The following is a 21,543-nucleotide window of genomic DNA, read 5'->3' as shown; positions in this document are numbered from 1 at the left end:
GGTCTGTCAGTGGGAAGTGGGCATAACCCTTACATTACCACTCTGGACATTTAAAAGCAACCCTTTATTCTTCAAATGTAGGAATGTACTGTGATTTCTGTCCTTTAGGGATGCAAAACCGACTTGGCGTCAACTACATAATTTTTGGTGGGACTTTTGGCATGGATCCCTCTCCGGCATGCCACTTTCCAGGTGTTAGACCCTTTGAAATAAGTTTTCCATCACCTTTGTGGACAGTCTTTGTAGGTTTCTAAATTCGCCTGCCCATTGAAGTCTATGGAGATTCACCTATTCGCGACAATTTGCAGAAGTTTGCGTTCCCCGTTTGCGAACGGAAAATTTGATGTTCGCAACATCACTATGTCTGAATCGCACTCATGAATTAAGCAGGCGGCTAAAGGTTGGTTTACACTTGTTTTAAAAACGTATCTGTGAGATACGTTTTTAAAGCTCCTCAAACGCAGCAAGCGGATCCTATATTAAAAATAGGACCTGCTTCCACTTGTTAAAAACGGGGATTGTACATGGATCCGTATGTCACGAGATGAAACGCAGTCCAGATTTGGCACATTTTTCCAGACTGGAAAGGAAAATGTGTCCAATGAAAGCCTATGAGAATGGACACTCTCCGTTTTCACTAGGCTAGTCGTTGCATCCGCGTCGTCCATTTCTCCTGCACTCACGCCACCAATGAGACATCATACTCACATGTCTCACCTCCCATCGTTGGGGGATTCTCCATTGGGCTGCAACAGACCAATGGGAATACTCAGCAACATGCTGAACCAATGAAAATTCTCCCTGTTGCTAGGCAGAATTGGCCTGGTGCAGCCTATGGAAAGCCCCATGTTTCTGCTGGCCTCCAGGCTGCTGAAGGAACCGAGCGGCGGGACAAGCGGCGGCGAGACAGGTGAGTGGCGATATGTATGGGCCAACGTGAGCGACGGTGCGAATTTACGCAGAACAGTCACGTATTTTTGTGCAATGCGGATGCAGAACGGACGGGTCACATCCACCTCATGGATGTGTGTTCTGTTTTCGTTCTGGATCTGCACAAATGTGCCTAATCCAGTCAGAAACATCTGCTGCATGCTTGTTCAGGGTCTATGGCTAATACTGTATAAGGCCTAGTGCACACCGGAGCCTTTCCGCTGCGGTTTGCGATCTGCTTGCGGGTGCGGATCCTCTAGGGTAATGTATTTCAATGGGCTGGTGCACACCAGAGCGAGAGGCGTTTTGCAGAAACTCCTACTCCCGGGCTGCTGCAGATTTTGGATTGCGGATGCGTTTCTGCCTCAATGTTAAGTATAGGAAAAACGCAAACCGCTCTGAAAAACGGCACTTCAGAGCGGTTTGCCAGGCGGTTTTTGTTACAGTAGCTGTTCAGTAACAGCTTTACTGTAACAATACATGAAATCTACTATACCAAAACCGCTACACAAAACCGCGAAACGCTAGCTGAAACGCTGCAGAAAAATAAGAAAAAGCGTTTCAAAATCTGCTAGCATTTTGCGGATCTGCTAGCGGTTTTTGGTGTGCACTAGGCCTTAGAGGCAGAGGATCAGCAGGACAGTCAGGCCTCCACATTCCTCTCACTTCAGGTATCCTTTAAACACTGTAGTTTAGTTGAAAACCGTGATGGTCATGACATCATCACCCTGCTCAGCTGTGTAACTACCAGTCACAGAGCCCTCAGTAAGAGCCCGTTTCCATAGCGCGGACGCGGCCACATTGCACTGCAAATTGCCGTAAGTGACGTCCAATTTGCTTCCGGAAGTCTGAATGCAGCCGCCTGTTACTGCTTAGGGGAATCGGATGTGCACTGCGGATATCTGCAGTATGCATCCCAATTTTTTTCCCTGGTCGCATCACAAAATTTGCATACAATGGAAACTACTCTATTGACATGCATTGGCTTCAGATGTGATGTGATGTGATGTGAATTTGTGGCTAGTGGAAATGGGGCCCTGTTACATTCACACCCCCTCCCCCTAACCCATCTGCCAGGAGTTATATAACAAGTGTGACCTCCTTACTGCTAAGTGTACACACAAGCAAAGCAAATTAAAGCAAATGAAAAAAAAAAAGTGACAAAAATAGGTATATAATACCACTACAAGCTGTCATCCTCCGGCCCATCACGAGGCGCATGCAATTTGCAATAACTCATTGACAATAAGGCCCCGTTCAAACTGTGTCGCTATGGACAATATAATCACGTTAAAACACAGTGCAATGATATTTCTATAGTACGCTCACATTGGCGGGTCTGTGGGAATAAAGCTGGCCATACTCTAGTAAATGTGTACCGTATATATACAGCAGAGTCGATCACTGTAATTGAATCTGCTTGAAATTGGTAACGCAAACGTCGATTCAGTTTATCAGTCAGGATGAAACATTTTGCTTGATCGGCGGCAGATCGGGAGCGTGTCGGTAGTGGTGTTACATTTGGCGATGACAGGCGTAGAATCGTGGCAGTACTCTCACCTGATGCGTGGCCTCCTGAAGCCAGTGGTTTACCTTCATGCTGCGAGTCTTCCCCCTGTTTCCTCTTCTCTTCATTGTCATGTGACGCAAGTCGTAGTTCAAACACTAGAGCTCTGGCAGCTTACACACAGGAGCTCTAGTATTTGAACTTTAGCATATGTCACGTAACATGGAAGAGAAGAGCAAATGAGGAGGAGACCCGCCGCATGAAGTTAAACCACCAGAGTACACTCGCCAGTCAGACAGGTGAGAACTCTGCTGCTGCCCGGGGAGATAACACATGGGAGGCCAGGCAGGCGTTTGGGGCTCCACATATTTTGAACCGATTTCATACTGAAATGGATTCAATATCTGTGCGCAGTGTGTGAGCAGCCGATAGATCAAAAAGGGATCAATCTGATGGTTAATCTGGTGGCCATCTGTAGGTCTATGGCCAGCTTTGCATACAGCATGCAATGCGTTTACACAGTTAGGGGCACCTTTATGTCAGTGAAGCATACTTTTAAAGGAGAACTGTAGTGAGAGTGATATGGGGGCTGCCATATTGATTTCCTTTTAAGCAATACCAGTTGCCTGGCTGCCCTGCTGAGCTTTGCCTGCAGTAGTGTGAATCGCACCAAAAACAAGCATGCAGCTAATCTTGTCAGATCTGACAAAAATGTCAAACACCTGATCTGCTGCATGCTTATTCAGGGTCTATAGCTAAAAGTATTAGAGGCAGAGGGTCTGCAGGTTAGCCAGGCAACTGGTATTGCTTAAAAGGAAATCAATATGGCAGCCTCCTTATACCTCTCACTGCAGTTCTCCTTTAAGTATGCTTACCTGTATAGCCGCACCCAAAATCAAAATAAACTGCATTCTCGTACCAGGAGTCGAATCTGGGCTGCCTCAGTGAAAACCAGGAATCCAAAAGGTTTAAAAATATTTATCTCATAAGAAAATAAAATGAAACATAATTCAGATAGGAATGCATCATTGTGTGAGCAGCTTTGCTTCCTCCACGTGGCACTGTTTACAGGAGTGTGCAGCAGGGGAATCACTGATGACATCACAGCCAATCAGTGAGCTGCCTCACATCGAGGCTTGGAATTCGAAAGAGCAGGCTGGATCTTACTGCCTTTTCTGCAGCTCTGAGCTTCTGGTGATTGTGCTGCTTGTTCCTCTCCGCAGCCACCTGCTGCTGCTCTGTCATTACTGCTGTAGGTAAGGGAGTGTGATCTATCTGGCAGCTCTCTCCAGTCACAGGGATTCAGCCACTTGTATGTGTGTTCTCCTTCATCTGTGCCATTCACTATAGTGATCCCATCACACAGTGCGCTGCTTCCTGCTCAGCCTTTCCTTGTATCCCCTGTATGAAGGTATGACGAGTATTTTACTGCTTCCTATTCACGTGCTCAGTAGCAGCACTGCTTTATCCCTATACTGTATATTAGCCATAGCTGCTCTCTCAGAGACCGTCCCTCTTTGGGAACTTAAAGTAAACCTGAGATGATGCAAATAAATAATACATTCCTGGAGCTTCCTCCAGTAATCTTCAGGCTGCTTGGTCCCTTGCTGTCCTCTTTTGCTGCCTCAATCCTCCGCAACTCAGCCCGGTAATAGTGATGGGTCGTTCGCGAACGAGCCGGCTCTTTGCTGCGACGACAAGAGCCGGTTCTCGGTTTTGAAAGAGCCGATGCCTCAGCCGCCCCACACAGCTCTGATTTGCTGTGTAATAAAGGGCGCTGAGGCATGCTGGGAGATGTAGTCCTCCTCTTGCAGCTTGTAGGAGTGTATGGGGCGGAGCAGGGCAGTAGCAGGAGGGATTGCCCTAGTCAGAGAAGAAGTCTGGAGTTGTCATGGAGACGGGGGCGGGGCCTTTACTCCGATTCTGAGTGGTGTCTAGTGATATTTAATGAAGAGCCGTAAGAGCCGGCTCTTTAATGGGAGCCGATTCAGAAGAGCCGATTCTCTGAGAAGAGCCGGAATTCCCATCACTACTGTCCACCCCCTCCCCTTCTCTGTCCACCGCGGGGAAAGTCCTGTCCTGCTAGTAATTTCTCCCCTGAATGCTTCTGGAGTAAAATGATCCGAGAACCGGGAGAGTCCTGCGCAGTACACTCCCAGTTGCGGGAGGGTGACATGGGACTACTCAGCTGGACTGCGCTTGCACCGACTGACGGGATTACTGGGCCGTCTAGCGGTGGATCCAGGTGGCCTGGGAAGATGGCGAGGACCCAGTCAGCCCGAGGGGGCTGGAGGAAGCCCCCCTTTTTTTATATGCATCATCTTGTGTATAGTTTAATTCCTTTGTCCCTCTTTCAGGACTCATTTACAGAGTTATGTAAATATGTGTATTTTTTGTACTGAAAATATGTGTTTAATATGCTCTAAATGTTATGTCTATCATTTTAAATTGATATTGAAAAAAAAAGTTTGAGTTTAACTTACCTGGGGCTTCTCCCAGCCTCCTGCAGCTTGCCTATCCTGCGCCGGTACTCAAAGATCCTCCGGTCCCCCGCCGTGGCTCACCTTCATTACTGCCGAATTACAAGCCGATGGCCACTGCACCTGCGCAGACATGGCCTCGCTCCTATACTGCACCTGCGCAGACATGGCCTCGCTCCTATACTGCACCTGCGCAGACATGGCCTCGCTCCTATACTGCACCTGCGCAGACATGGCCTCGCTCCTATACTGCACCTGCGCAGACATGGCCTCGCTCCTATACTGCACCTGCGCAGACATGGCCTCGCTCCTATACTGCACCTGCGCAGACATGGCCTCGCTCCTATACTGCACCTGCGCAGACATGGCCTCGCTCCTATACTGCACCTGCGCAGACATGGCCTCGCTCCTATACTGCACCTGCGCAGACATGGCCTCGCTCCTATACTGCACCTGCGCAGACATGGCCTCGCTCCTATACTGCACCCGCGCAGACATGGCCTCGCTCCTATACTGCACCCGCGCAGACATGGCCTCGCTCCTATACTGCACCCGCGCAGACATGGCCTCGCTCCTATACTGCACCCGCGCAGATATGGCCTCGCTCCTATACTGCACCCGCGCAGACATGGCCTCGCTCCTATACTGCACCCGCGCAGACATGGCCTCGCTCCTATACTGCACCCGCGCAGACATGGCCTCGCTCCTATACTGCACCTGCGCAGACATGGCCTCGCTCCTATACTGCACCTGCGCAGACATGGCCTCGCTCCTATACTGCACCTGCGCAGACATGGCGTCGCTCCTATACTGCACCTGCGCAGACATGGCCTCGCTCCTATACTGCACCTGCGCAGACATGGCCTCGCTCCTATACTGCTCCTGCGCAGACATGGCCTCGCTCCTATACTGCACCTGCGCAGACATGGCCTCGCTCCTATACTGCTCCTGCGCAGACATGGCCTCGCTCCTATACTGCACCTGCGCAGACATGGCCTCGCTCCTATACTGCACCTGCGCAGACATGGCCTCGCTCCTATACTGCACCTGCGCAGACATGCCCTCGCTCCTATACTGCACCTGCGCAGACATGGCCTCGCTCCTATACTGCACCTGCGCAGACATGGCCTCGCTCCTATATTGCACCCGCACAGACATGGCCTCGCTCCTATACTGCTCCTGCGCAGGACACTCCTGGTGACAGAAGCGAGGATGCACATGGCCAGGGCCATGCAGAGGCCACTGACTGGCAAAACAAAAGTGAGCCGCGGCGGGGGACCGGATGATTTTTGTTTCTCAGCGAGCGTGGGCACAGGATGTCTGGGGGGCACAGGGGGCTGGAAGAAACCCCAGGTAAGTAACTGCCCACTTTTTTTTTTATTAAAGTTTTTTCTTTAAAGCAGAGTTATATATCAAGGTGTAGTAGATGTGACACATGCAGCATGAGACATGATCTTTCTATGTCAAAGGATGGGTGTGGCCAGGCAAAGGGGGGGGGGGCATGGCCTGGGGAGGGCCAGAGGTGATCTTAGGTCAGAAGTGATAGGTCAGGTGGGTTTAGTAGGTGGGATGGGGGTGTTGTTGTTCGGTAAATGTAGGCTGAAGTGAGCCAGGACTCCCTTTCTGGACAAAAGAGTTACAGATTACACAGCAAGCTCCTGGTGAACCAGAACTCCTAGCAGTGTGTAAGGAGCCACATAGTAGGTGAGTCAGTTATTTCTCTTACATAGAACATGCAGATGGGCAAATGGGAAGCGTTCCCCAGACACTTTGTTAGCATTTTGTTTGGGAAAGGAAGAAAAATTTTAATGGGCACGATACCATTTATTGGCTAACAACTTAATTTCGAAATAGGTTATATCGGCTATAGTAAAACCTAGATTACCTTTCATCCTCCTATTAGTCTTCCTAATAACACCCCCCCCCCTTCCCCCATACATACTCACCCCCATATTCTTCCCCTACTTTGCTGTTTAATCTGTATTACAGCGTTTATTAATCAGGATAACGGAGTAGGCAAAATTTTAAGGTTTTTGTTTTTCACTTAAAGATGATCTGTATCGATAAAAAAAATGCCCCTGGGGGTACTCACCTCGGGAGGAAGAGCCTCTGGATCCTATCGAGGCTACCCCTGCCCTCCTCCATCCCACAGCGGCAGTGATAGAGCTCCCCGAAAGGCGGGTATGTAAATAATTACCTTCCCGGCTATAGCGCAGGTGCAGTATTGGCACTCGGCGTGGAAATAGGCAATCCCAGTTGGGTCCGCTCTACTGCGCAGGCTCAAGCCTCCTGTCCCTGTGCAGTGGAGCGGACCCAACCGACATCGGCTATTTCTGAGCAGAGAGCCACAACAGCGCCCCTGCTGCACCCGGGAAAGGTTAATATTGCACAGCCTGACAAATTGTCGGCTGCGCATTCTGTGGGTCAGAGCGAGAACGCCGTGGGATGGAGGAGGATGGGGGTAGCCTCGATAGGATCCAGAGGCTTCCCCTTCCCGAGGTGAGTACCCCCAGGGGCATTTTTTTTTTACAGAGTCTCTAAGAGTTTACATACATCCCTAAGTAGAGGAAAGGCTCTGGATTCCACAGAGCTGTCCCGATCCTTGGTCATTTCCGTCATTCCTGCACCATCCCTGGTTGAAGTTATTTGACTTATACGTAGAATAGCTCCTAAGTTCTCCTCAGGAACCTGAGTAGTTCTGAAGACGAGCGTATCTGCACTGCGCACACACGAGTCCAGCCTTACACATGTCCAGTATGGAATCCATAGGCTGCTTGAGGAGCACCAAAGACCTAGTGGGACAAATAACCTTAACCCAGGACAGGCGCGTGTGTAATGGTCCATACTCACGGGCTACTAATGTTGCCTGTCGCTAGCACACGGGAGCGTGTGCGCGACAGTTCGGCGACAGCTCGTCGCCACATCCCTCCGCATACACACTGCGGAAGAGGGACTAGTGGTGCGACGGAAGCGGTCGCCGACGTTCCTCCCCCCCGCCGGAAACTCAGATTGCCGGCTATGAGGTTGTTGTCACTAGTCCGCATACACGTGCGGACTAGCGACAGTTGCGGCGGCTCGCTAGGCGATTGACCGCGTCAATCGCCTGGTGACAGAAGCGACGGTTCGGGGCGCGCACCATACTCACGGGCGACCTGTCGCTGCAACACGCGCCTGCCACGTGGTTGCGGCGACAATTGTAGCCCGTGAGTATGGGCCATTATGGCACATGTTGCACAGGGGGGTGTGGGGACAGTGGCCAGCAATCCATCACGTACGCCTGTCGCCACGATTTCGAGTGCCGTTACCGCTACACACTTGATTGAGCGCTTTTGACCAAGATTTTCCGGCATGTCTGATCGATCAGGCAGTCATTTTGCTGCATCAAATTTCATCCACTGGCCAATCGAGGTGCGAAATCGGTAGATGTAGGGCCACCTTAGAACTTCATGACCTCTTAAGTTTATAGGGAGAGTTTTTTTATGCCTAGTATACACCATGCAATTTCCTGTCAGATCAATGGGTTGAATTGTTTCCTTCAAGTTTAATCTGATTTCTGATCAATTTTGTTTAGAAGTTATCGGAAAAACGATCGTAAATCGGATCGGACCTGTCGGAAAATATCGATTCGACCCTTTGATCTCACAGGACATTGCATGGTGTGTATGCCAGGTATCAGGTGACTTGGCGGCCGATCGACCAACCGATTCGATTATTATGATTGAATTGGTTGAAAATCTGTGCTGCCAAGTGCATGCCGAATTTCGGGCTAAAACTGGCCACATGAATCGGTCAGACATGCTGCACGGTGTAGGGCCTACTTACTCGATCGGGTGCGCAGTGGTAACAGCAAGCGATATTGGGACGAGCGACGCTTGCAGACGCAAACAATACACACACCCCATGTGGTTGCCAGAGTGATGTGAGTGTGTGTAACATCGCATGCACCACGTTACTTCGGCAACCATTTGGGGGCGGGTGTATGGATGAAGGACGGAACCAGTGGCGGACACGGACAGGTAACGTATAGTGCATTGAGGGACACATTAGGGGGACAGTGTCGGGCTGGCGAATCGGCGGATGTGGCGTCACAGGGCCGATTCCCGATCAATTTCAGCATGAAATTGATCGGGAATCGGTCTGCGGTGTAGGGGCAGCTCCCAGATCTCTCTAATCAGATTTGATTAGAGAGATTTGTCTCTTGGTCGAATCTGCACATCACTACATGTATGGCCGTCTTCAGACTCCCATCCAATTGCAGAAAGTTTCTATATTAATGGGACTGGAAGGAGACATCAGCCTGCAGACTATTGACATGTAACCCCCTTCACTCCATGCATATTATTCAGGCTTCCTGCTGAGCTGGTGCCAGGCTTTCTGCAGGGAACAATGAACTCTGTCTGATCAGAGGAAAGAGCAATACACATTTGGCAGCTATTTGCAAGGTGATTTCCTGTTACCTTGTAGAAAGATAGCTCATGAGAATGGGAAATCTAATTGGCACCTTCACTCTGTGGCCATTTGTATGTGTTTAGATTAAGGCCAGTTTTCCACTAGGAGGGGGTTTCCAATACTGTGGTGGCTCCCATTGTGTTGTGAAGACGCAGCCTGTATCGCTAAGCCGTACCATGCAGGATGTAGGGATTCTGGTGCGTGCTGCTGAAATCTACAGCATTCCGTTTAGTGGAAATGGCCGGGGATTTTGGTAAAACGCTCAAACGCTTGCGCATTTGAAAGCGCTAGTGTAATACAACCCTATGGGCCCATTCTTACTTGGGCGATTTGCGCTAATCGCCGCAAATAGCCAAAAATCGTGAAACGCAAATGCTTAGTCTGCACCATCTTCAGGCGATTCCCCGCGTTTCAGTGCTATAGAAGCGCTAAACGTGATTGAGGAGAAATCGCTGCACTGTCCAGTGATTTTTTTTTTCCGTATGAAATCGCGGAAAAATCCAGGGCTGTGGAGTCGGTACAAAAATCCTCCGACTCCTCAGTTTAGGATTCCACCGACTCCTCTAATTTGCATATTACAATCTTGTTTGAGAGTATGTAACATGAAAATCGTCTCTTAACTGCCAACGCTTAAGAATTTTAAAAGACAACTGAAGTGAGAAGGTTATGTAGACTGCCATGTTTATTCCCTTTAGTTATAGACTAAAACTAGTCCTTGGTAAGAGTACTTGTAAGGGCTTGTTTCCACTATTGCGGTGCGGAATCGCCTGGATTCCACCGCTGATGAAATCGCATGCGGATGCGATTTCCCATGCGTTTTTTGCCGCGAATTCGCATGCGAATTCGCATAGGTGAAGGTATATGCGATTTTAACCATGTCACTGCCTGTGTGAATTTACATTGGTACCTATGCGAATTCGCTTGCCGCATGCGAATTTCCTATTAAATACATTAGCGGCGATTCGCATGCATTCCACTCGCAGGCGAATTCGTTGGCACTTTTGTGCGTTTTTTTACCGCTGAAAAAAACGCACATCAACAACGCTACAGTGGAAACAGGCCCATCCACTTGCATTACATGTGCGAATCCGCATGCGTTGGACGCATGGGGATTCGCGATAGTGGAAACGAGCCCTAAAAGGTACAGGCCGGAACAAATAACATCTATCAGGCCCTAGGCAATGGAACTGTGGGTACATGTAAGTGTGATGTGCAGGTACTCTGCAGGGGAATAAGGAGATTCTTCCTCTATTACACATTCTTCATGCACAATCTGAACCAGGTTTATGGGTGATAGACAACACCTCTATGTTCAATGTGCACAACATTCTCAGTGGATTCCCTGCAGCTCTGTGGAGAGTGCATATGTAGAGTATAGTACTACTGTGTAACAAAGTAAACTTGAGACAGATGAAATTAAAGTTTTATACATACCTGGGGCTCCCTCCAGTCCCCTTCAGGCTAATCAGTCCCTCGCTGTCCTCCTCCGCCACCTGGATCTTCTGCTATGAGTCCAGGTACTTGAGCCAGTCTGGCGTAGTGTGCATGCACAAACTCCGCCGCCGGAAGCGTACTACACCTGCGCAGCACTATTGCGCAGGTGCAGAACGCTCCTGGCTGTGGAAGCTGCATGTGGCCGGACTGCGCTGACTGGCTGAATTACCAGGACTCATAGCAGAAGATCCTGGTGGTGGAGGTGGACAGTGAGGGACTGATTAGCCTGAAGGGGGCTGGAAGAAGCCCCAGGTATGTATAACACTTTTCTTTTCATCCTTCTCAGGTACCATTTAATTCGTAGTCACCAAACCAAATTTTAACAACATATCAAATTATTTGATTTCATGAGCAGTGCGTACATTTGCATAAATCAGAATCAACGCAGAATTATTTCCATCTCATTGACCATCTCTATTAGTGACATGGCTACACATCAGGCTTTATACTTACAGCATAGATGTTATTTAGTATATATAAGAGATTCCTGTGTACACATCATATATACAGTCACAATCAGATGTGTATATCTGACTTTAAAAATACGGGGACTGCTTTATTGAAGCAGCACAAGTAACTAATTTTGATTGGTTTATTTCATTTTTGTGGACTAAGCACAGCTATTACTGTATGTATAAATTATTTATGATGACTGTTATCTGAGAAATATAATTTTTTTTCATATTTTCTATTTTAATTACAGTTTAAATTCATTAGGAGTCGGAGTCTCCAGGCACCCAAAATTGCTCCGACTCCACGACTCCGACTCCACAGCCCTGGAAAAATCACTCCCACATTGCGCTTCTAAGTGTGAATGGGGCCTAAGTCCAGGGAAAGTTTTGCTGGTTGGGCATGTTCTGCCATTATGGAAGCCTAGCATGCAGGCTGGGTTGGATGTGCTTGCTTGGGTACAAAATCACATACTTATCTAAGAGGGAAGCCACTGGTCCTGCATCGCCAGAGCTCAGACCCTCCACAGATTACTGACAAGGGCGGTTCAATAATCTGATCAGGGCTCCTCTCCAAGTGCAAGCGCGGTCACACTGCACCTGCACAAGTATGGCCACGCCGACACAGCAAGCCAGTGCTGCTTGTGCAAGGGTGGCTCCATACTACTGCACAGGTGCTTGTGCAGGAGAGGTGCATGGCTCTGATCACCAAGAGGGCAGTGGGGAAGGATCAGAGCACAGCATACTGATCTCACATGGTTTGCTGTATGAGGACAGATACCTGCTGGGACGCTGAAAACTGAATCAGCTGACTCTCCTATCCCTATATTCATATTTCACAGTGCAATTCAAAACTATTTATTAAATGCCAGTTTAGAGAAATATCCTTATGGATATTTGTTGGATGAAAACCGATGGCAAATTATCGAGGAGTCTTCAGTGCAGCAACAGATTGTGCTAAACATGGATTGCTTTGTCATACTGTCTGTGGCCACACTTGGGGGTCAGGCGGCTCCTGGAGGGGGCAAATAGAGGGGCAAGTTTAGGTTTGGCATTTGTTCCTTTACACCAGGGGTTCTCAAACTGGGTGCCACGGCACCCTGGTGCGCCTTAAGCACCTTCCTGGGTGCCTTGGCATTTATCCCCATCCTCTTTGCATTGCATCAGGTAATGCAACCACAAATTGATATACAATGCGGCTGCATAAACTGCCAGTTAACCTTTGTGCTCAAGTTGAACATCAGAGGATAGGTAAGGAAATGTTTGTATGGCAAAGTAGAATAAAGATTTATGGTGTGGCACATCCCCTACTGAGTGATGAACACAGGTGAAAACTTCACTGGCCACTATGGCTGTGCCTGCGACAAAAACCAACTGTCACTGGATGTGTGCTCCGCTGAGAGTAAGAAGGAACAGTTCAAATCGTAAACATAAAGATCACAGGAGCGTGCACCTTCCATCCAAGGCTCTATTTCCACATAGGTGACAGTGTAGCAATCCAGTATGCAACGTATCGCATCAACATGCATAGCCAAATATAAGGTGACGGACCATTGTGGCAGTTCTTACGTGTCCATGCTGTAGTGGGAAGGAGGTGGGTGGTAGGCACAGAGGAGGAAATGTTTGTCCTGCTAATGGGGGTTACTTACAATCTAGAGTGAGTGCTGCCTAACAAGGGTTATAACAGCATTTTGATAGTTGTTGTTGCCAAGGGGTGCCTTGAAAACATTTCAAAGCCATCAAGGGCGCCCTCAACCAAAAAAGTGTGAGAACCACTGCTTTACACTGTTAAAACCACTTCTCTACCACTGTTTTTTTCCCCTTCCAAAGCTCTTCCCATTCATTCGGTAATAACTTTATCGCTAATTATCACACTGAAATGCTCTCTATATTATTTTTTGTGGGACAAACTAGGCTTTCTTTGGGGAGTACTTTATGCTAACAATTATATTATTTTATATTCACTTGACAGGGAAGAAGAAGAAAAACTGAAAAAAAAAAATCACCATTTGGGCCTTTTTCCACTACACCGCTGAATCGCAAAATCGCAAATCGCTAGGGTTGCTACTTCATCATAGACATCATGAGAAGTATTTTCCGCTATAGTGATTCGATTTGCAAATCGCAATTCGCTTTCTGGAGCGATTTTAAGAGGGAAATGCAATGCAAATGAAAAATCGCAATCGCATAACAAAATTCTGTTAAAATAGCAATCACTGGCTTTTGTGATTGCTAGTGGAAAAGGGCCCTGCTTTCAGCCATTGTAGTTTAAAAATAAAATGTGCTATTGTAGATAATAGACACATTTTATTTGCCCATTTGTCCCGGTTATTACAATGTTTAAATTGTGTCCCTGGTACAATGTATGGCAATATTTTATTCTGGGTTAGGGGTGAAGGAAATTTAAAAAAAAATAATGAAAATATATTATTTTTCTGTGGCAAGTGTATAATGGTGTATTTGGAGGTAGTTTTACTTTTAGGCCACAAGATGGTGCTATACTAACTCCGTTTTCTAAAAATAGAAAACAGAACCAAATGTTTACAGGTGTTTATAAACAGGGATGTAGAAAAGCGTGGCTGAAGTTGCTAAGTGGTTAATGTTTTCATGTTTCTGTATATTCTGCACAGATCCACAATGGAGGAATCCTGTAAACCCCCTCCATGGTGCACGGATGATGATGCAGAATTCTTCAGTGAGGATGAAGGGACTCAACAATGTGTTGTGATGCAAGGTATTGTGGACAGGGAGTGACATCACTATGGAATTGCATTTTAAATAAGGCATGTCCACAATTGGCTGGCGCAAGTCTCTTGTGCCTGTGTAGTAGAGCGGATCCGACAGAGATTGGCTATTTCCACCTATCTCCGAACGGAGAGGCGCAACAGCACTCCCACTGGGGCCAGGGAAGGTAAGTAAATTCAGCTTGTCAGGCTTGTCGAGCCTGGATCGCCGGAGAGTTCGGGGGGACTTTTTTTTGTTACAGGTTCTCTTTAATGTGTGAGCTAGCATTCAAATTAATTTTCACATATTTTAAAAGTAAGCAATTGACTTTCTCTAATCAAGTGTGCAGCAAGCATTTACTCAACATTAGTTAACCAGTTCAGCCTTCAGTCGTTTTCACTTTATGCATCCGAGCAATGTTCACCTCCCATTCATTAGCCTATAACTTTATCACTACTTATCACAATGAACTGATCTATATCTTGTTTTTTCCGCCACCAATTAGGCTTTCTTTGGGGGGTACATTTTGCTAAGAGCTACCTTACTGTAAATGCATTTTAACAGTAAGAATAAGAAAAAAAATGAAAAAATTCATTATTGGTCAGTTTTCGGCCATTATAGTTTTAAAATAAAACATGCCTCCATAATTAAAACCCATGTATTGTATTTGCCCATATGTCTCGGTTATTTTACCGTTTAAATTATGTCCCTATCACAATGTATGGCGACAATATTTTATTTGGAAATAAAAGAGCGTTTTTCCCGTTTTGCATCCATCACTATTTACAAGCTTATAAAAAAAAAATAGAGAAATATTTCTTCTTTACATAGATATTTAAAAAGTTTAGACCCTTAGGTAAATATTTTTTTTTTTTTTTATAGTAATGTTTTTTTTTTTTTGTTTGTTTTTTTATTAAACATTTTATGTGGGCATTTTTGGGAGGGTGGGATATAAATAGTGTTTTATTTGGGGAAATATTTGTGTATTGTAATGTTTTTTTTACTTTTACTTGTAGTTTTACTTTTTGGCCACAAGATGGCAATCTTGAGTTTGTTTACATGACGTCACTCTAAGCGTACAATGTACGCTTAGAGTGACATAGCTTCAGAAAAAGCGTAGCTTCCGAGAGAAGCTGTCGCTTTTTCAGCGGAGGAGAGGAATCAGTGATCGGGCACCATAGCCCGATACATTGATTCCTGGGCTACCGAATCCGTGGCCGGGAGTGCGCGTGCACGCGCACGTGGCCTCCTGGACGTAGGTACTACGTCCTGGAGGCATAAATGGTTAAAGGGAATTTGAAGTGAAAATAAACTTATACTGTAATGAATTGTATGTGTAGTACTGCTAAGAAATAAAACCTTATTAGCACAGATATGAGTCTCCTATTGTTTCCAGTACAGGAAGAGTTAAGAAACTTCAGTTATCTGTGCAAAAGAGCTTATTTGTGCTCTGTGGCTTTATAAAGTCGTGGACAGCACTGTCTTTTGAAGCACTTATCTCAACTGTCTCTCATTGTTTCTTCATTTGTTTTTTCGCTGCAGAGAAAAGTTCAAAGGGTCACTAGCCTGCTCTGTGAAATCATTTAAAATGCTGAGTGTATTGAGGAAACTGCAATTATGGCCTGGTGCACACCAGAGGAGTTTTTCTGAGCGTTTTGAGTTTTTAAATCTGCTGCTAATGTTATCCTATGTGTCTGTGCACACTGGAGCAATGAGGTTTTGTAAAAAAAACCCATAGCATTACATTGGGAAGAGCTTTTGAAACCTCCTAAAAGCTCTTCCCAATGTAATGCTATGGGGTTTTTTACAAAACCTCATTGCTCCAGTGTCCACAGACACATAGGATAACCTTAGCAGCAGATTTAAAAACTCAAAACGCTCAGAAAAACTCCTCTGGTGTGCACCAGGCCTATTAGAATGATGCAATGTTATAAAAAAAGCTATATACCGTATATTCCGGCATATAAGACGACCCCCAACTTTTCCAGTTAAAATATAGAGTTTGGGATATACTCGCCGTATAAGACTACCCCTCTTCCAACGCACACCAAATTTAAAATAAAAAAAAAATCATGTACTGGTGCTGTGTATGAACCGATACTGGTGCTGTACTATATGTGTTACACAGTATATAACAGTATATAGTCAATTGACTTGTTGCATTGGTCAACTCTCCTTAAGTAGACTGGTCAGCTCTCCTTGTCTACCTGTTTATCAGAGCGGTATGGAAGAACAGATTGCGCTTCCTCAGCAGGGAGATCTGAGAGGCGGTAACAGGATAGGCTGTATCACCCGGCATCAATGACACCCGGCATATAAGACGACCCTCAACTTTTCAAAAGATTTCCAAGAGTTAAAAAGTAGTCTTATACGCAGGAATATACAGTACCTGGAAATAAAAATATGACACTATATTTTCTTTGCTACTAATGTTCTATTAATTATCTGTATTACACAACCAATTTATTATATACTGAGGTTTTTTTTTTGCTTCAGTGTCACTTTAACCAAAATTCAGTGTCACATTAACCCCATACACACGTTAGATTACAGTCAGCTTCAGTTGAGTCTGCTGATAACGACCCCCTCTGTCGATAATCCGGCGTGTGTACAGCAGCCAGAGACCATTGCTCAGCCAGCAATCTGCCATACGGATCAACTTAGCTGCTTGCCCCGCCCACTGTGTGACATCATATCGGTGCCACTCTGTCAGCCCTCTGCTGCCCCGCATAGTCTATTGTTGTTATTATTATTTTTAGTATTTATATCTTCCGCAGTTTCTTATGTACAAAGTATACTGTGTTGTCACTTAACTGTCCCTCAGAGTGGCTCACAAGTAGTCTAGGGCCAATTTTAGAGGGAAGCCAATTAACTTATCTGTATGTTTTTGGAATGTGGGAGGAAAGCGGAGTACCGAGAGGAAACCCAAGCAGACACCGGAAGAACATACAACCTCCATGCATATGTTGACCTGGGATTCGAACCCAGGATCCAGCGCTGCAAGGCGAAATCGCTAACCACTATGCCACTGAGCTGTGCAGCCTCGGTCCAGAAATGTCTCCTGCGGGTCTCGATCCCCATCAACGACTTTAATCAAGCGTGTGTACAGCCTTAAAGAGACTCTGAAGCGAGAATAAATCTCGCTGCAGAGCTCATAGTTAACAGGGGCATGTGTGCCCCTGCTAAAATGCCGCTATCCCGCGGCTAAACGGGGGTCCCTTCACCCCCAAACCCACCCCCGCAAAACTTGGTCGTGAATTTTTTTCTTCCTGGAGGCAGGGCTGACGGCTGCAGCCCTGCCTCTAGTCGCGTCTATCAGACACGCATCGCCGCCTCTCCCCCGCCTCTCTCAGTGAAGGAAGACTGAGAGGGGCGGGGGAGAGGCGGAGATACGCGCGTGGGGCAGGGCTGCGGCGGTTAGCCCTGCCCCAATGCGGAAGCGCTCCCAGGCTGCACGGAGGGGATTTGGGGGTGAAGGGACCCCCGTTAAGCCGCGGGATAGCGGCGGTTTAGCAGGGGCACACATGCCCCTGCTATCTATGAGGTCTGAAGCGAGATTTATTCTCGCTTCAGACTCTCTTTAATACCTTTACCTCTTCTATCTGGGAAATGTGCTGTTCAGTATTCTGAATATTCTATACCTTAGGTAAGGGGAGAGGTCGTTTTGCGCACCTGTTGTGGCTGAAATCTCTGCTAGTGAGGAAAGTCACAGGTGAGACGTTACACTTTGCCGGCCCCAGATGCAGCACTTCACACCTCCTCACCATAACCTGTATTATGTGTAACTTACAGCAGTATATCTGCACATCACCACAATGGCTGCAGATTGCACTCAGACTGACTTTCCCTCTGTAATGTGGCGGCAATACAGGAACTTCCTCACACTAGAAAATGTCAGTTTTGTTATCGGTTTTCGTACCTCTTTGTATAAATTGAGATCTTGTCTCCTCTGGTTGGTTAGGTCTGCGTGATCTCTATTTTACTGAAACACTTTGTGATGTGACCATTGTGACTGAGGGCAGAAGGTTTCTGTGCCACAGGTTAGTATCATTGTGATAATACACTAACTAACTATAGGATATTGCCATATCTGAAAATCTGTCTTGAAGGATTTGTGCACTTACCACACAAGTTAAACTATTCATTTTGTTTAAAAGGCAAAAGTCAATGATAAATCCTTTCTTAACTGATCATCTGTCCGTACATACATTTTAATAATAGCGGCTGTTATACTGGGGCTCCTGCTGTTGCTGATAGTAGAATATTGGAATTCTTACTTAACTATTCAAACTATTGGCTTCTACAACTTATACCTCACACTAACCCATCCCCCACCTGTGCCTAATGCTGATCTCACCCATACCTACGCCCATCACTAACCTCACCCATACTCGCACCTAACAATAACCTCACCCATACCTATGCCTAACACTACTTTCACCCATCCTAACACTACCCTCACCCATACCTACACCTAACAATACATTCACCTATACCTATGGCTAACACTTCCCTCACCTATACCTACACCTAACGTTATCCTCACCCATGCCTACGCCTGACACTACCCTCACCCATACCTACGCCTGACACTACCCTCACCCATACCTACGCCTGACACTACCCTCACCCATACCTACGCCTGACACTACCCTCACCCATACCTACGCCTGACACTACCCTCACCCATACCTACGCCTGACACTACCCTCACCCATACCTACGCCTGACACTACCCTCACCCATACCTACGCCTGACACTACCCTCACCCATACCTACGCCTGACATTAACCTCACCCATCCCTACACCTAATACTAAGATCTACCATACGTATGCCTAACATGTACCTGTCCCCATCTACACCTAGCACCTACATGTATAGCCAAGCATTTTAGCCAATAATCCTTCATCATAGCTAATAACAGTAGTCTGCAGTTGGCAATATAATAGCTGAACTCTGGTGGTCAGTTCGCTCACTCAGTGCCACCATTGCTGAAAATGAAATCAAGGTCTGTGGTGGTGCTTGATTCAATAAATGGGATGTGCACCCAAATTAACTGATTCACCCCACTTGGCACTCTAGGTGTAATTCCCAGAGTTCCTACATCCCCTCTTGGAGAACATGTTTCCTGCCCCCTTCCCCACCTGCATCACATGACGCCGGGACAAGGTATGGGTATGGACACTAGAGGGTCACTATAACACAGGCAATACACACCCACTGAAGCAAGGCTGTAGGACAATCACAGGGACAGCTGTGCTCCAGAGATGTGCTGATATCTATTCTGTGTCTCTGCAGGGTTGTCCTGGCTTCAGTCAGCCCCTATTTCCGAGCCATGTTCACCAGCTGTATTGTAGAGTCTCAGCAAGGAGAAGTTTCTCTCCTAGATGTCTCCGCTTCCATCATAGAGACCATCCTGCACTTCATATACACTGGTGAGGCTGCCGTCACTTTGGACAATGCTGAGGATCTGTTTACTGTATCCAGCCGCCTGCAGATTACAGCCATGCAGGAGCAATGCAGCAGGTGAGTCACTGATGTGTAACACAGAGAGGAGATACATTCACACAGGAACGGGGGAATTTACGTTCAATATACTAACCCTTGTTTCCCACCCGCCTACTTTACTGGACTCAGCCTGTGCAGTACATCCAACACCTCTTACAAAGCTGGACCTCCTCCTCGCCATCATCATCATCTTAGCCATAAATAGAACTTCCTGACACCAGACTGGACCAGAGCCTCCCTTACAATTTAAAGCAGGGGTTTCAGCTCTGGGACCAAGTCGCGGGTCAACCTCAATGTCTAGTGGCCACCTCTCTCCCTTATAAAATTCCCTGGTGTCTAATAGCCCCCCTCCATTCCCTATACTTTTCCTGGTGTCTAGTGACCCCCTCCTTCCCCTATACAGTTCCCTGGTGTCTGGTGGCCCCCTCTCTCTCTCCTATACAGTTACACGGTGCTTTCCTCCTCCCCATATGGCTTCCCTGGTGATATAGGGCTTACCCTCCAACATAGCTTCTCTGGTGGTCCAAAGTGGGCCAGACATAATGCAAAGTGGGGAAACCACCTGAGGGCCAAATCTGATGTCTCCGAGGGCCAGATTTGGCCCACGGGCCGAAGTTTGACATGTATGTTTTAAAGCCAAACCACACATAAATGTTACATTGTTAGTTAAGCTTTTAAGGACATCAAGGAAAGCAGAAAACTAAGACTAATGAGTAATGATATATTGTACTGAATTGTGTTCAGGCAGCTAGTCCTCAGTGGCCTCCTCTGCTCCCTCCATCGCTTCCCGTGCAAGGAAAAACTGCCGCCAGACCCTGTTGGGTGAGTCTTTCCCTGTTGTTGGCAAGAGGTGGACATGAAGTGGCTGGGAATCACTATGCCTGCCTTACCACCCTTTACCACCACCTCCACAACCTCCTGGCTCCTCCTGATTAACTATTACTAACTAAGCCACCTGGTTCACAATTTATTTACAGCCGTGGTACCACCAACGCTACGTGGCACTTGGCACTTAGGATGGCCTGGCAGACAATTTACAATTAAGCAGGGGGGCAGGTCACTAGAGTCTCCTGCAAGTCAAACAAACTTGTAGGTGGTACAACTTTGTTTGAAATTACAGACAGGCCACCAGTGTGAATGTCTATCTTATCATGTCATGTGTCACCTCGGGTATCCTTTAAACCAGGGCTGCCCAATAGGTCGATCGCGATCTACCGGTAGATCACGACCGTCTGCTGAGTAGATCACGGCCAATTTCGCTGCCCCGCAGAAGTGGCTATAAGATTGTGCTGCTAGCATTAGGGAGGAAGGGGAGAGAAGCCCTCCAGGCTGTGACATCTGGGGGCGGGAGCAGGAAGTGTATGGAGGATGTCTGGGCTGATGGGGAAGACAGGGGAGACGAGACAGACATGGTCAGTGGCATAGTACTGTAGATTATTTAGTGAGCTGCACTGTGCAGCCAGCCGGGGGAAACGTCTGGGAGTGGGGTGACATGCTGAACTGGTAAATGTGAATTGTTAAATTGCTGGAGTCACACAGAGCGATCATCTGTTCTGCCTGCTACTGCTTATTTTATAAGGATTTCATTTAATTTAGCCTTGCAACTACGTTTTTTTTAGTCAACTTTAAAGATCAACTGAAAATCTGATTTTTGGGTGCTGTAGAATTAATGCAAAACACACACCTCCCAACATTTTGAGATAACAAAGACAGAGACACCGCCTTATCCCAGCACAGGCAGTTACATAGTCCCTTCAAACAGCAAATAGCTTCAGAATCCTTCTGAAGCTATTTGCCAATAATGCTGTGCACTTGTCACTAGTGACGGACCAATGCTTGTTCATGGGGGATCCATGACACTGTATGGGAGAGAGGGATTTTGCAGCCATTTGCTGGGGGGGGGGGGGGGGGGGAAGGGGGGGGGGGGGTTGGTAGATATCATGGACTCGGCAATGTTTAAAGTAGCTCGCGAGCCGAAAAAGTGTGGGCACCCCTGCTT

The 21,543-nt window shown here is 47.0% G+C and overlaps 1 protein-coding gene across 1 annotated transcript in view; it reads left to right on the top strand.

Moving 5' to 3' along the window:
- Positions 1 to 3,578: 3,578 nt before the first annotated feature.
- The window catches only part of LOC137562768 (kelch repeat and BTB domain-containing protein 8-like), a 103,520-nt gene continuing 85,555 nt past the window's right edge, over positions 3,579 to 21,543 (top strand). Inside the window, exons 1-4 of the mRNA XM_068274436.1 lie at positions 3,579 to 3,693; positions 13,940 to 14,043; positions 17,995 to 18,073; positions 19,335 to 19,562. Of these exons, the coding sequence (XP_068130537.1) occupies positions 13,947 to 14,043; positions 17,995 to 18,073; positions 19,335 to 19,562 (404 nt within the window). The 5' untranslated portion in view covers positions 3,579 to 3,693; positions 13,940 to 13,946. The remainder of the gene's footprint in view (positions 3,694 to 13,939; positions 14,044 to 17,994; positions 18,074 to 19,334; positions 19,563 to 21,543) is intronic.

The sequence above is a fragment of the Hyperolius riggenbachi genome, chromosome 3 (genome assembly GCF_040937935.1).
Source record: "Hyperolius riggenbachi isolate aHypRig1 chromosome 3, aHypRig1.pri, whole genome shotgun sequence".
NCBI classification, from domain to species: Eukaryota; Metazoa; Chordata; class Amphibia; order Anura; family Hyperoliidae; genus Hyperolius; species Hyperolius riggenbachi.
This window is presented reverse-complemented; position numbering and strand designations above follow the sequence as displayed.